The sequence below is a fragment of the Ostrea edulis genome, chromosome 1 (assembly GCF_947568905.1).
Source record: "Ostrea edulis chromosome 1, xbOstEdul1.1, whole genome shotgun sequence".
NCBI lineage: Eukaryota > Metazoa > Mollusca > Bivalvia > Ostreida > Ostreidae > Ostrea > Ostrea edulis.
In genome coordinates this window covers 109,622,698-109,638,448 of record NC_079164.1, presented here as the reverse complement: position 1 = coordinate 109,638,448, position 15,751 = coordinate 109,622,698, and the positions used below count along the sequence as shown (strand labels likewise).

Here is a 15,751-nt window from a genome sequence, read left to right as displayed (position 1 = left end):
TTTTTTATCTCCTATTGTGGCCCAACCCTGCCAGCGGGGGCCATGATGAACAATGAGACAAACAGGCGGGTGATCAGAAAAGCTCACTTCAGCTTTCAGCTCAGGTGAGCTAAAAAGTATATGTCCCCCAATCTCCAAAACACCATCACTACCCCCAAAATATACACACTTTAAATGTTTATAATTACACATTGCAAATATATTCAAAGTTGAAAAGAAAAAAAACCAAAAACCAACACCCCATAATTGCGCCGATTCGCCTTATTAATCCTGTGGTTTGCTGAACTAACTTTATCTGATAAAGTGACCCCCAAAACATACCCTAGATACTAACCTCACCAGTAGCTACACACTTGACGAGATTTTTGGCGATTTTCGCCAACTCCATTTCTCCTAGCCGCTGTTTTCCAAATGATAACTGAAGTATGCGCCCATAAAATTTATAAGTTTGTTCTGTCAGCTTATATAACACATAGAGAAATATTACGAACCACTCGTACAACGCCGTTTTCATCGTCACATTGTAACACACGTGAACATTTTCATAACAAACAAAGGGGCGTGTCCTTATAAAAGCGGTGTCTGTTGAATTTGTTTCAGTAGGATTGGGTCATCAGTTTGTTATCAACGTGATGTAACGGACGTTATCTCCCTGTTATACATTTTAATATCTGAAGTATAGAAAATACGATAGTAAAACGAAAACAACTTCTTTGTCATTTATTCAACAAAATTGTTGTGCTAATTTCATCAATTTGTAATTCAATAATGTCATATATGAAACTGACAATACACCGGAATTAAACCGGAAGATAGAAGGGAGGTGTTTGTAATATGTTTATTTCTTTGATCTTAAATCTTCATCATAAATAATTGTCATATACTCGATCACTTATCTGGTTGATACTCACTCTAAAACCCATAATTAGCAAAAAACGATACTTGAAAAATACGATGCTTTCGTTTTTAAAATTTTCAATAATAATAATAATAATGATAAATAAATCAGCAATAATTTCTCCCCTTGTTGATATTTTCGACGGAAGGAGGATCAAGGGGCAGAGGTGACTCTGTGGACAGGTGGTGGAGGTTGGATTATACGATTAATTTAGCACAACATGTCAACCATGCACTTGTCGGTAATATTGTGATGGCAACAAATGGTTAGTACAGCAACTTAACACGACTCTTAAAAGTTCAAATGTTATTTTTCTCTATGTACTGAGCTGTGTGGCATCATATGGTGATGTACATGTAACATACAAAATAGCACATGGCATCATCACCAAATTTTATTGTAATCAAACTACTTTTAATGCACATTTCTTACAGTTACTGACATCACATGGACTTAGTTTTCACATTTCCAATGTGTTTGCCTTTGATACAATATAATATATACATCTATCTGTCTATATGTATCTAATTTAATATACATCTATCTGTCTATATGTATCTAATTTAATATACATCTATCTGTCTATATGTATCTAATTTAATATACATCTATCTGTCTATATGTATCTAATTTAATATACATCTATCTGTCTATATGTATCTAATTTAATATACATCTATCTGTCTATATGTATCTAATTTAATATACATCTATCTGTCTATATGTATCTAATTTAATATACATCTATCTGTCTATATGTATCTAATTTAATATACATCTATCTGTCTATATGTATCTAATTTGCAAACTGCATAATGATGAATGCGGTGCACTTGTGAACAATGCATGTATGAATCTTGATAAATATATAGTACGTCTATTTTAACAGCTGATGAAAGTAGAATGTATTTAAAAAAATAAATTTCAGTTTTGAAAATGCATTCATAAGGGTATGAACCTCAACAGTCAACACTGCACTGGTATATTTTCATGAAGCATTATATATAATTAAATGTGCTTTAGGGCTGAAACGATATGATATATATTGCAATATTATTCAAAATATAATTTACAGAAGAAACTAATAATAACATCAAAGAAAAAATTAATCACCAAGAATCAAAATCTTAATTTTAAAAGCAAATGTTTCCAAACTGCCAAACGGTAAGATACCTGTTGGCTCTGTAGTTTAAACTGATAAAGTTCATTATTATTTTCATCAACCTCAAGACAAACAACATTCTGAACTTTATTCGACGCTATTTTGTCCCTTATGCAGGTAAAAATAATAAGTACAGGCCGAGCCTGATGTATTTTACTGAACCCGTTTGTATTAAACGTATCAAACCGAAAATCAAGGCATTAATGAATCGAACATTCAATCAAAAGTTTACATTGAACAGGATCGATATTACGGTGAATCATTTCAGCCCTTATGTGTGTCATAAATATGCCGGCTGCAAGAAGCATCACTGAGTTCATACCCTCATGCATTTTTCAAAAATACATATTTTGAATATATTGTTATAGTATATCTTTAATCTATATGAATTAAATAATTAAGTTAATGACATGTATGGCTTTTGCAGTTGTACACTTGTACTGATTCAGTTAATCAATTTGATCACTGGTATTCATACATGTCTATCTCAGTAGAAAATTCAGGGGACCCATCCTGATCTGGTTTCTGGCATGTTTACCAATTAGGTGAGAGGAATATAGCTGTCAGCTGGTTCATAACAATCTAGGTTGTATATAGTCACCTGACTATCTAGGTTGTATATAGTCACCTGACTATCTAGGTTGTATATAGTCACCTGACTATCTAGGTTGTATATAGTCACCTGACTATCTAGGTTGTATATAGTCACCTGACTATCTAGGTTGTATATAGTCACCTGACTATCTAGGTTGTATATAGTCACCTGACTATCTAGGTTGTATATAGTTACCTGACTATCTAGGTTGTATATAGTTACCTGACTATCTAGGTTGTATATAGTCACCTGACTATCTAGGTTGTATATAGTCACCTGACTATCTAGGTTGTATTTTGTCACCTGACTATCTAGGTTGTATATAGTCACCTGACTATCTAGGTTGTATATAGTCACCTGACTATCTAGGTTGTATATAGTCACCTGACTATCTAGGTTGTATATAGTCACCTGACTATCTAGGTTGTATATAGGCACCTGACTATCTAGGTTGTATATAGTCACCTGACTATCTAGGTTGTATATAGGCACCTGACTATCTAGGTTGTATATAGTCACCTGACTATCTAGGTTGTATATAGTCACCTGACTAGGTTGTATATAGTCACCTGACTATCTAGGTTGTATATAGTCACCTGACTATCTAGGTTGTATATAGTCACCTGACTAGGTTGTATATAGTCACCTGACTATCTAGGTTGTATATAGTCACCTGACTAGGTTGTATATAGGCACCTGACTATCTAGGTTGTATATAGTCACCTGACTATCTAGGTTGTATATAGTCACCTGACTATCTAGGTTGTATATAGTCACCTGACTATCTAGGTTGTATATAGTCACCTGACTAGGTTGTATATAGTCACCTGACTATCTAGGTTGTATATAGTCACCTGACTATCTAGGTTGTATATAGTCACCTGACTATCTAGGTTGTATATAGTCACCTGACTATCTAGGTTGTATTTTGTCACCTGACTATCTAGGTTGTATATAGTCACCTGACTATCTAGGTTGTATATAGTCACCTGACTATCTAGGATGTATATAGTCACCTGACTATCTAGGTTGTATATAGTCACCTGACTATCTAGGTTGTATATAGTCACCTGACTATCTAGGTTGTATATAGTCACCTGACTATCTAGGTTGTATATAGTCACCTGACTATCTAGGTTGTATATAGGCACCTGACTATCTAGGTTGTATTTTGTCACCTGACTATCTAGGTTGTATATAGTCACCTGACTATCTAGGTTGTATTTTGTCACCTGACTATCTAGGTTGTATATAGTCACCTGGCTATCTAGGTTGTATATAGTCACCTGACTATCTAGGTTGTATATAGTCACCTGACTATCTAGGTTGTATATAGTCACCTGACTATCTAGGTTGTATATAGTCACCTGACTATCTAGGTTGTATATAGACACCTGACTATCTAGGTTGTATATAGTCACCTGACTATCTAGGTTGTATATAGTCACCTGACTATCTAGGTTGTATATAGTCACCTGACTATCTAGGTTGTATATAGTCACCTGACTATCTAGGTTGTATATAGTCAGTCACCTGACTATCTAGGTTGTATATAGTCACCTGACTATCTAGGTTGTATATAGTCACCTGACTATCTAGGTTGTATATATAGTTACCTGACTATCTAGGTTGTATATATAGTCACCTGACTATCTAGGTTGTATATATAGTCACCTGACTATCTAGGTTGTATATAGTCACCTGACTATCTAGGTTGTATATAGTCACCTGACTATCTAGGTTGTATATAGTCACCTGACTATCTAGGTTGTATATAGTCACCTGACTATCTAGGTTGTATATAGACACCTGACTATCTAGGTTGTATATAGTCACCTGACTATCTAGGTTGTATATAGACACCTGACTATCTAGGTTGTATATAGTCACCTGACTATCTAGGTTGTATATAGGCACCTGACTATCTAGGTTGTATATAGTCACCTGACTATCTAGAGCCTCAAGGGACCAGGTTTTGAATCCTTGTCTGGTCCTTGCATTTTTTCCCTTCCAGCTACACAACAATGTTAATTGTCCATCAGTCAAATAAAAAACAAGAAATGTTTTAGAAACATATAATATCCCCCCCCCCCCCCCCCCCATTTAGAATGTAATAATAATAAATTCTTTTATTTAGACAGGATAGCACAATTAGTACAAATGACTAGTTTAAAACATATTCACAGACAGATAAATGAGAGAATAGAAAAATAGATAACCTAAAATATATACATAAAATACACACACGATATCACTGGGGGGGAAATATACATATACATCATATCTATATATCACTTATTTGAGAAATAATGCTGCAAATATGCTGATTTAAAAGATGTAATAGAACCACAGCTTCTGACAGACTCAGGCAACTGATTCCATAAAATTGTGGAGGATACCTTAAAAGACCGTTTATAATATTCAGTTCGAACTTTTGGTAAATATAAAATGCCACTATCACTACTTCTTGTTGTTCTGGAACTAACTTGGCTGACAAAACTAAAAACGTTCATATATTCTGGTGTCATGTTATTAAGAACCTTAAAAGAAAGCACTAGTTTTCTATATACAAAATAATCATGAACAGGCATCCATTTAAGAAAACTAAAAATATCAGCTGTAGAAGTCTGAGTTACTTTCACCTTCAATATAATTCTGACTGCCCTTTTCTGTAACTTAAAAAGTCTGTCAATAAAAACCCTGTTTTTGGCTGAGCACCAAACTGCAACAATAGTTAAAAGGAGAAAATATAACAGTGTAATAAATTTTCAATAATGCTGCATTTGACATAAAAGTTTGCAGATGACGTAAAATACCTATTTTCTGTGAAAGTTTCTTGCATAAAGAATCAATGTGTACAGACCAGGTTAGACATTCATCTATTTGTACACCAAGAAGTTTGGCCGTTTTAACAGTATCTAAAACAATATCTCCTACTTTGATACACTTTTTTCTACACTTTGAGAGTTTTTGTGCAGTGCCAATCAACATACATTGTGTTTTCGCTAAATTCATCGTAAGTTTATTACTTTCCATCCATTTCATAGAGTTTTAAAGATCATTATGTAACCTTTGCTCAATAACATCAATAGATTGATGTGAAACATCCTGAGATGTATCATCTGCATATATAGAGACATTTGAGTGCTTTAGGCATTTAGGATAATCGTTAACAAATAAAATGAAGAACAATGGACCCAATATGGACCCCTGAGGCACTCCTATTATGTGGCCAGTACAGTAATGTTTGTAGTGATAGTGAAAATATGGGTTATCTACTAGCCAGGGATTGTTTAATTGATCTCCCAAGATAATGAGCAACCAGTATTTTGAGTCATGACCTTTGACCTTGTGACTTTTAAACCAATGGGGCCATCTACTCTTTAAGGGCACCAGTTGAACAAGTTATACATATTATATCAAATATTTATAATACGCATGGGGAAATTTATGTGCTCATTACATGGCCACATAATTATTGTAAATTTCCCTATGTGTAAATAACCACTTTTACAGTATTCCCTAAGTAAACCAGTGTATTAAGTTTGATGTCTGTCAAGCAAAGGTTTCTTAAGATATTGAGCAGAGTCCAGTTTGACTCTTGACCTTGTGACCTCAAAATGAACAGGAGACATCTACTTCTTTTTTTTTATGTTTGTCACCAAATGGTTCTCAAGATACAGAGCAGATGATATCTTATGTCCTTGACCTAGTGATCTCTATCAATAGGTATCATCTATACTCCTTAGATAGAGCCAGAGTACCGATGTCTTCCAAGCAAAACATTCTAAAAAATTTTAGTGAAAAATATATTCCTATGGCCAATTTGACCTTGTGATCTGAATATCTTCTCATTTGGGGTAACCACAAGTTTGGTAACTGTCAAGCAACAGGTCCTTTAGATATTGATCAGACAATACTTGGTTTAAAACCCTTGACTTCTGATCTGTATATCAGTAGGGATCATCTACTCTCTGGAGGCAATCACATATACCAAGTTTGGTAACTGTTAAACAAAGGGTTCCTTAGATATTAAGTAGACAAGACATGGTCTACAGACTGACAGGTGCAAATCAATATGCCCTCTATTTTTCAAAGGGGCATAAAAATTCTGTATGGATTTTGCATCTGCATGAAACAATTTATACCATCCAGATGTTTCATGATCTTGAATCAATGTCGTGCAATCACAGGGATTGAGATGCTGAAATCCTGTATGTAGTAATCAACTTATAATTGTGTTAGTTTGACTTCAGTTGTGTTATTGTTACTGGAGGAACATAATTGTGAGTCAAGGTCATGGTTAAAGAATGAAATTATGCCAGGGCTCTTGCTTTGAGTGATTTTGAACTTGTGTTATTGCTTATGACCTAATTTGAATTTTGTCATGTTCTTGAAACTTAATCACATGATCGCTAATGTCAGTGTTTCACTTTGATATTATTGATGTCAAGGTCAGTTTTTGACTTTGATGTCAAGGTCAGTATTTGACTTTGATGCCAAGGCTAGGTACTGGCAACACATGTGTTCAATTATTAGAGATTAATGTTTATCATGAACCTGAACCAATTCGATCACTGAAATCAAGGTTATTCCTTTTATTAAAACACAGATGTGCAAGTTGACATTGACATCATTGTAGATGGAAGGGGATATGTTTCAACAGTTTACGTACTGAAAAACAACAAACACTCATCATCTTTAGTTGTAGATGCAATTGTATTTCTACACTGATTATCCAAATTAAAATTTTGATAGGATTTCTACACTGATTATCCAAACTAAAATTTTGATAGGATTTCTACACTGATTATCCAAATTAAAATTTTAACAGGGCTCCACTTCCTGGTTGATCCTGTAGCTGAAGATGTCAAGGTTGTTTGTCATCTCCTTAACTACCTGCAGAATGTCAAGGACAGTCACCATAACAATGACGAGTTCTTGGTTGCCACATACAACTTCCTGCAATGTATGGAGCAGTATTATGGTGAAACAAGAGCACATACAGTGTCCAACTGGATGTTGTTTCTCCGTCAACTCCTGACAATAATATCAGAAACACTCTACATCAAGCTGTCGTGCAGAGTCTGTGAGGTTGCCGTGGAAACCTCTGTGACTGTGCCATGCAGAATTAGAACAAATCTGAACAATGCAGTGTTACGTTTGAATAATATTTGTGGGATTGTTGGACTTTTACAACGGGAGGCTTCAGAAATCTGTGATAACCAAAGGAGAGGGTCAGAAAATGGACAGCAACATGTGGCATTATGGGATGAGGATATGGTGGCCTTGATAATGCAGTCAAGACAAGTGCAGGACTTGTTGCAAGGTTGTGAGGTTCTGATGTCACCAGTGGTGGAGACTATTGAAGGAAAAATTCAAAAAGACCAGAGGTTCTTCAACACCATGTCTTTATCCATCGGGGCTGTATGCTTAGGTAAACACAAACTTATAATTTAATAGTACATTGTATAATATTAAATGATATATATCATGTGTATAATGAAAGACAGCTAACTCGAATAGATATGCCAACAGTAAACAGACCCTGGGATTTAAGCACCATTTTATGGATCAACATTGAACATGGGATCTTTCCTGCATGTATCCGTCAAAACAGGAATCTTATTGTCTCTAATGTAGAAACAGAGAAGGGGGAGAACTCTTCCTCCTTGATAAACAGGAAAATACACTGAATTAAATGCCTATACAATCAGTGTTTGCCATGTTGTTTTTGAAGGTCTTGAATTTTTATACCCAACAACACAAATACTTCAACATGGTGAACACAAAACCTTGGTGATTATATTTATATAGGTTTATTTAATGTTATTATCAAATACATAGTAAACGGATGAAGCGAATTTTTATGTGGTATATTAAACATGGTTTGTAACAGTTTACTGTGAGGGTACCATTGATATGTTAAATAAAGAAAAGCTTGTAACTCTTACTTGTGGGTATACACACTTTCGGCCATTAAAAATAATTGAATAAAGCATTTTACACTGCGTTCTGTGACTTTCGATTAGCATACACAGTGATTTTTTTAGGCCCATTTTGGGTCCGAATTTCGGCCCTTTCCCCTCCTAAAATTGCCAATTTTTTCCCAATTTAGCTTGCATTTTTCCCAATAATAAAATTATGAAAGAAAAACGTATTTGAAAAAAATAAACAATCTGTGTGAATTATTTACATAAGACTTGACAAAGAGTTATGGGAATGATGATTTGGATAGAATAGTTGAAGGTTTTAGAAGGTTAAAGAAAATTAGATGTGTAAAATAAAGATAATATAATGTTTGATATGATTTTAAAACTTATTTACGATAAAATTGATTTTCCCAATTTGACTGAAATGTCGACAATTTTTCCCAATTTGAAAGCCACAGGACCCTTGTAAAAAATGTAGAAAACTCACTGATACCAGTCATCTAGATTGTCACATTCTGAGTACTTTCTAGCTAGGATACACAAGAATCAATTAGAATTTTGGCCTCTTTAATTTAGTTAACATTAACTTGGGACAGCTGAGTAATATATTGAAAAAACCTACCTTTTTAATGAATCCCAATCAAGTTACATGTCACAACTTAAGTAATTTGTTAATAAATTTTGATATTTTATTCTATATTTTTAGGTAACTTTGCCTGGAATGTGTGGCAAGGAAGACCAACAGAACAGTTGATATCAACGGGTATGTGGTCGCTGTGTACAGGTTTCTCTGCCGCTGTTCTTCAGATACCTCGAGTACGTCTTACTGACATCTCATCACAACTGCAACAACATCGCAAGGCTCGTGAAAAAGTGAAAGAAGTCACTCATTGCTGGATGGACAGTGATAAGCTTTCATATGCCAAACTTGTCCGCCCTCCTTCAAAACGAGAGAACAGCGATGCTGCTGGGTTTTTGATTGGAAAGGCTGCGAGTGTAGAAACAAATTGTAGATAACATCACTATTGATGGGAGGAAATGTTGAGTTAGTGAGAGAGTGAGTGAGAGAGAGAGAGAGAGTGAGTGAGAGAGAGAGGGAGTGAGGGAAGGAGAGAGCACTAAAAATCTGAATATAAATAGATCAAATTAATAAGGATATACAAAGCACTAAAACTGACCAGTGACATGAACTTGTCAAATTCTCAGGACGACCTTTCCTTATTTCAGGACGACCTTTCCCTATTTCAGGATGATAACTAGCACTAAAACTAAAGACATTCTGTTTTTTCACAGCCTTTTTAGTTTAGTTTTCATTTGTTTTTATTTTGTTTAGTTCCTATTCGTCTCATCCAATGAAAATGCTTGATTTTGAATGCAGGCTGGATGATTTCATGTATATACTAATTGGCTCACTAAGAACATCTGGGTATACCCTTGATATTTGCAATGCAATAACATGCATTCTATCATCTTCAACAGTGAACTAAGTTTTTGAAATTGAAAAACTTGCATCAATTCAAAAGTAAATAGTTCCAATGGAGAAAATTATCCCTTTCCTCAACTGTATTTCATAACCGACAGTCATTTTTAATCTTTAGGACAGAATCGTACTGCTAGCTCCTTTTCTGATGTTTTAAAATGGACCCTTGTTGCAAACGTTAATTTTGCTATATAGAGAAAATACAGAGAATGGAGTTGGGGCTTTGAGGGGGTGTTGCGCAATGGTCCAGTGGCCGGATTCCTGTATATAGGAAATGGATTCATATTGTCAGTGTTCACAAACACCTAAGCACTACATCAAGAAACGATGAGGTCAAGGTCATTCAGTAGGTAAAAAATAGTAAAGGACATAGTTGTCATGCTCCCATCAAGAAGTATCTGTATATGAAAGATGAAGGCACCCTCAATAGGTTAGTCAGAAATTAGCTAAATTCAATCCAGAAATTAAGGTCATATGGAAGGTCATGGTAAAAAAAAATGGCATCGTTGTCATGCTTTTACCAAGATGTATCTCTGTGTGTAATTTGCTGAAAGCATTTTCTACAGGCAAGTCAAACATAATGGATAGCAAGGTTAATGGACTCTAACGGGCATTTAAACAGTCATGCAACTATCACAAAGCTAAAAAGCAATTAGAAGTTTTGCATGTTGATGATGCAAGAGCAATTATCTTTACCTCTACATATGTTTTTGCGTTTAAACACTGATCTTCATCTTGGTTAAATGACCTTGGTTCATGGTCACTACTTAACATCTCCAAATTGCAGTCAAATTATCAATCTGGGACAAACATTTCCAAAAATAAATTTACCAGTAAGGTTGACCTCAACAGATGACCTTTATTCTTGTCTGGTCTTGGAAATCTCTTTTCAAATTAGTATGAGGTTCTACTTATGCATATACATCTGTAAATCAAAAACTAGGCTATACTTAGTAAACATGTGTGTACATGTGTATTCTAGACTTCATTAAATTAATTAGTTCAGGAAAACTAGTTCGCTAGTCTACAAATATGGGAATCTATGTAATTGTGATAATTCTCATTATTTAATGTGATAATTTTCATGATCTCATATCTCATTTTGCCATATGGAAGTTAACTACATGTATAATAGTAGTGCGGCAGAAATACACTCCATACGATGGTCATGATTTGTTTTGATTTTTTAAACATTTAGTCATTCCAATGTACATTATACTCATTGTAACTGCTGTAATACATTGTACACTGTAAATGAGTGCAGCTGCAGTTGATCTCTTTAGTTTGAGTGCATCACTATGCAGCAACTCATTTTCAGATTTTTTGTTTCTATATTTTATCTCGTGAAATGCAAGAGATACCTATATAATGGTGTTGTGATTTGTGTGTAATGTGCTTAAAAATAGTAGTCAGGGTTTGACCCATGGTACACGATTCTGAGTGCACTTTGGCCGGGGTCAAACCCCGACTACTATTTTGGCATGGTACATGCACATCATAACACTATTCTTATCATTATGCTGACTCCATATTTTTCAAAATGTAGATCAATGGAGCAAAGGGGGATCACTCCGAATGCACTTCCAATGTTGAGTGATGGCGATTTTCAAATGTGGTATTGATTACTTTGTTATTCTATTGGAGTATAACCATAAAAAATGGATGATAACTCGATCATTTTTGTGTTAATGAAATATCTGGACATATGTTTTCTCTATATCAGTTATATTTGTTTGTGGTAAACTTTAGTTTATATATAATTAATGGATAGCGTGTTCGCCAAGCAAGCATACTGCCCCGGGTTCGAATCTGCAAATGAGCTCATTATTTTTCTAAATAAATGGATTTCTGTTATATGTATGTGAAAAGTTAGAAGAAAACAAAAAAGTAAAGTTACACAAATGGTACTTTCACCAAGCAGAAAAGGTTTTTTTCAGTACAGTTTCAGTAAATAATATAAATCTCAGGGTATTTCGTAAGTGAAGCAGAGAGAGAGCATTACTATGGGATGACCAGACATGCGATAGATCTATAATGTATATACATGTCTATTTTGTACATAATTCATACGTAGCTTGTTTTACCTTGTATTATAGCAGAATAATGATAAATATATATATGGTATTTATAGTTTAAGTTATACATCTATGCATTTATTATAATTCATTATTCTGCACATTTTAAGTTTTTAATTATTTTTATAATATACTTTATAAGTAGAGCATGGGGCTTGTTACTTGAGTTTTTATGTTTTGAGTGGAATTGATGAAATATTGATTTTGAGCCAGCATTGTCATTGCCTTTGGTGACATATGGCACAATAGAGAGATTATGGATTTACATTGCAGTGAATTTAATGCATTGTCACAGGACTGCATGGTTTGGCCATTGAAAACTTGTAAATAAAATTTATATTAGTGTGTTGTCAAGCAGTGTTCTACAGAATACTTGAAAGCTAGAGAAAGGAAAATGTTTTTTAATTATGTTGAACAGTTTTATTTTACTTTGCCATTTGAAAATGTCTGTGTGGTGGTTTTATATATCCAGAATTCTATCAATCATGAAGTACAGTTAGAAACAGTATATACTCAATCTATATGTAAGAAACTCAATCTACACGTAATAAACAATCTATACGTAATAGACACAATCTATACCTAAGAGACTCAATCTATACGTAATAAACAATCTATACGTATTAAACAATCTATATGTAAGAGACTCAGTCTATACGTATTAAACAATCTATACGTTATAAACAATCTATACGTAATAAACAATCTATACGTATTAAACAATCTCTACGTATTAAACAATCTATACGCAAGAGACTCAATCTATACATAAGAGACTCAATCTATGCGTAATAAACAATCTATACGTATTAAACAATCTATACGTATTAAACAATCTATACGTAAGAGACTTGATCTATACGTAATAAACAATCTTTACGTAAGAGACTTAATCTATACGTAATAAACAATCTATAGATAGTGGACACAACTGATGTGTGCTTTATTATCATGCATTTTTGTTGGTTGTCGAAAATTTGCAACATTATCATTATATAAAATATTCCCTGACATATACAATCATATCATTTATTACAAAATGTGTGCCTTAAGTGCAGTGTTAATAAGCATAGCATACAATTAGCTTTATGCTGCTAGGTGCATGCAACACTAACAGAATGAAATGCAATCTCCTCATTTTTACTCCTATCTACCTCTACTTTAATATTGTCCGTGGTCATTTGGATCACCAATTGTATATTGGATATAGTTCTGTGTAGAAGAGAATATATAAACTCTTTGTAAGGCTTCAAATTCATTTACAGTGAATACATGCAAGTTATTGTACTATAGAAAATGCATTATCTATTACATATATTATGTATACATGTACTACTGTTATTCAAGATTGTCTTCGTATCTTGTATTTTTGAGATGAAAATTTGTTTTTTTGTTGAGATTTTTAAAAAAAAAATAAATATTGTTGGATTTACTGCTGTATTGACTATTGATGCACAGTTTAAAAATGCTCCATCATGATTATAACAGTCAAATTTCATGGATTTAAAAAAAACTTGAAAAGTAATTTCATTTTCTTAAAATGTTTGTAGTTTCCTGGGAAGTTACTGTCAGTTTCGACTTTATGGGCATAAATGGATAATTACTTGATTGGTGATTTCATGGTCTTACACAACCACAAAAAATTCAATTGGTATTTGATGAAAAATAATGAAACCATGCAGTCATATATGCTTGCCATTGATCCTTATTGTCAATGCCCCGACTGTATGTCTGGAGTCAACATGTTAAATTTTGCCGTTTTCTTTTCAGAAAATTTGGGTCAGTCACTGCCGAACATATTGATTGAATCTACAGTACTTCTTATTTTTAAAATAGCTTAAAATTATACAACAGATATTTACATGATTGATTACATGACAATTACTTGCAGGTCGATTGATTAAAATCAGTATTCTAATACCCCCTTCCCCATATATAATGTATCAAACTTGTATCAATGTATCATTAGTGGGTCACATTTGTTTCTCTCTAACCTAGGAACAGAGGACAATACATTTCATTCCCTATAACCAAAGTTTGTCATATCCATTCTATGAAGCCCCCCCCCCCCCCCCAAATCTTTCCTCCTCGCAAAAATATTACATGCAACTGCTGTGAAGGAGCAACTTCAAACATATTGTGCCACAACATATGCCAGATTCTGAAGTGGTATAAATCAAATGTGGATTCTAAATAAGAGGCCTACAGTATTAGTTAAAAGTATCACTAGTCCCATAGGCTATTAAAAATTTCTTGTTTTGAATATCTACGGTAAGCTAAATTCTAATATTCTGCAAAAGTATACATGTAAAACAAGATGTATTCTTAAAACTTAAAAATGCCCCAAAAAGAGCCTGGACTGATGAAAGGCTTTTACATAATATTATAATATATGTAACATTAATGCGAAATGACTATATTTTGACCCGTAATTATGTCCTAGAGTCAAAACCCTGGAGTTGCAAATTCACAATTTTGGTATCCTTTTCCTATCCCCCCCCCCCCCCCCCCCCCCCCCCCTATATTACCATATATCAGCAAACTTCAAGAAGTCTTTCATGTGATAAGAGAATAATCACTATAATAATTTTGACTCATCCTTAGAACCAAACCCTTACCCACTAGGCTCATGAAAAATACAATTTGGGTAAAGGACTACTTCCTCCTTAATATCTATTTAGTTTCACTTTAGTATCAATAGCATTAAAGAAGATATTATTTAACATATTCACTACAAATATCAAGTCTGGCCCCACCCTGGAGTCGAAACCTCTACTCCATGCAGGGATAAAAAAAATTTACAATTTTGGTAGAGGCCTTCCTGTTCTACATCACTATGCATTTAGTTTTTCTTACACAAGTGGAGTTCTAGAGAAGATTTTTGAAAATTGGTCAATTTTTGGAGTCCTAAAATTTACAATTTATGCCAGCCTTGTCCCAAAGATGCTTCATACCAAATTTCAAAAGAATTGGAATGGTTATCAAAAAGAAGTTAACAATTTTCAATTGTTAACACATTTAATTACTGACCATTTTGGCCTCACTGTAATACCAAAACCCCTACACCTCAGGATCATCAAATTTACAATTTTGGTAAAGGGCTACCTACTAATTCTAAATATCCATTTAGCTTTAATTTTATCAAAAGCATTAAAAGAAGATGTCTTTTGAATGTTTTACACATAAATACTATGTACACTATTAAGTTTGGCCCCACCTTGGAGTTAGAACCTCTACCCTGGGGATCATGAAATTTATAATTTTGGTAGAGGCCTTCCAGCTCTACATCCCTATACATTTAGTTTTTCTTATACATCTAGGATTCCAGAGAGGAATTTTAAAAATTGGGTCACCTTTTGCCCCTCCCATATGGCCCTAGAGGTACTCCCCACAAATACTGTGAAGTTGATATTAAAAAGATGCTGGAATTCCTCATTGACAGTATCTTCATTGTCTTTGGTGATGAAGTTTTTCAACAATCTGTTGGAATTCCCATGGGCAGAAATTATGCTCCTTTAATAGCTGACCTGTTTTTATATTCTTACGAGGCAGTATTCAAAAACTTTTACATGAGAAGAAAAAATCTCTTGCTGGAGGATTTAACTCGA

General features: G+C 33.9%; 1 protein-coding gene across 1 annotated transcript; it reads left to right on the top strand.

Moving 5' to 3' along the window:
• The first annotated feature begins 1,032 nt into the window (after positions 1-1,032).
• Positions 1,033-13,583, top strand: LOC125665775 (uncharacterized). The gene is made up of 3 exons (XM_048898630.2): positions 1,033-1,163; positions 7,490-8,092; positions 9,295-13,583. The coding sequence occupies exons 1-3, from the start codon at positions 1,151-1,153 to the stop codon at positions 9,603-9,605; spliced, it is 927 nt and encodes a 308-aa protein (XP_048754587.1). The 5' UTR covers positions 1,033-1,150; the 3' UTR covers positions 9,606-13,583.
• The last annotated feature ends 2,168 nt before the right edge of the window (positions 13,584-15,751 follow it).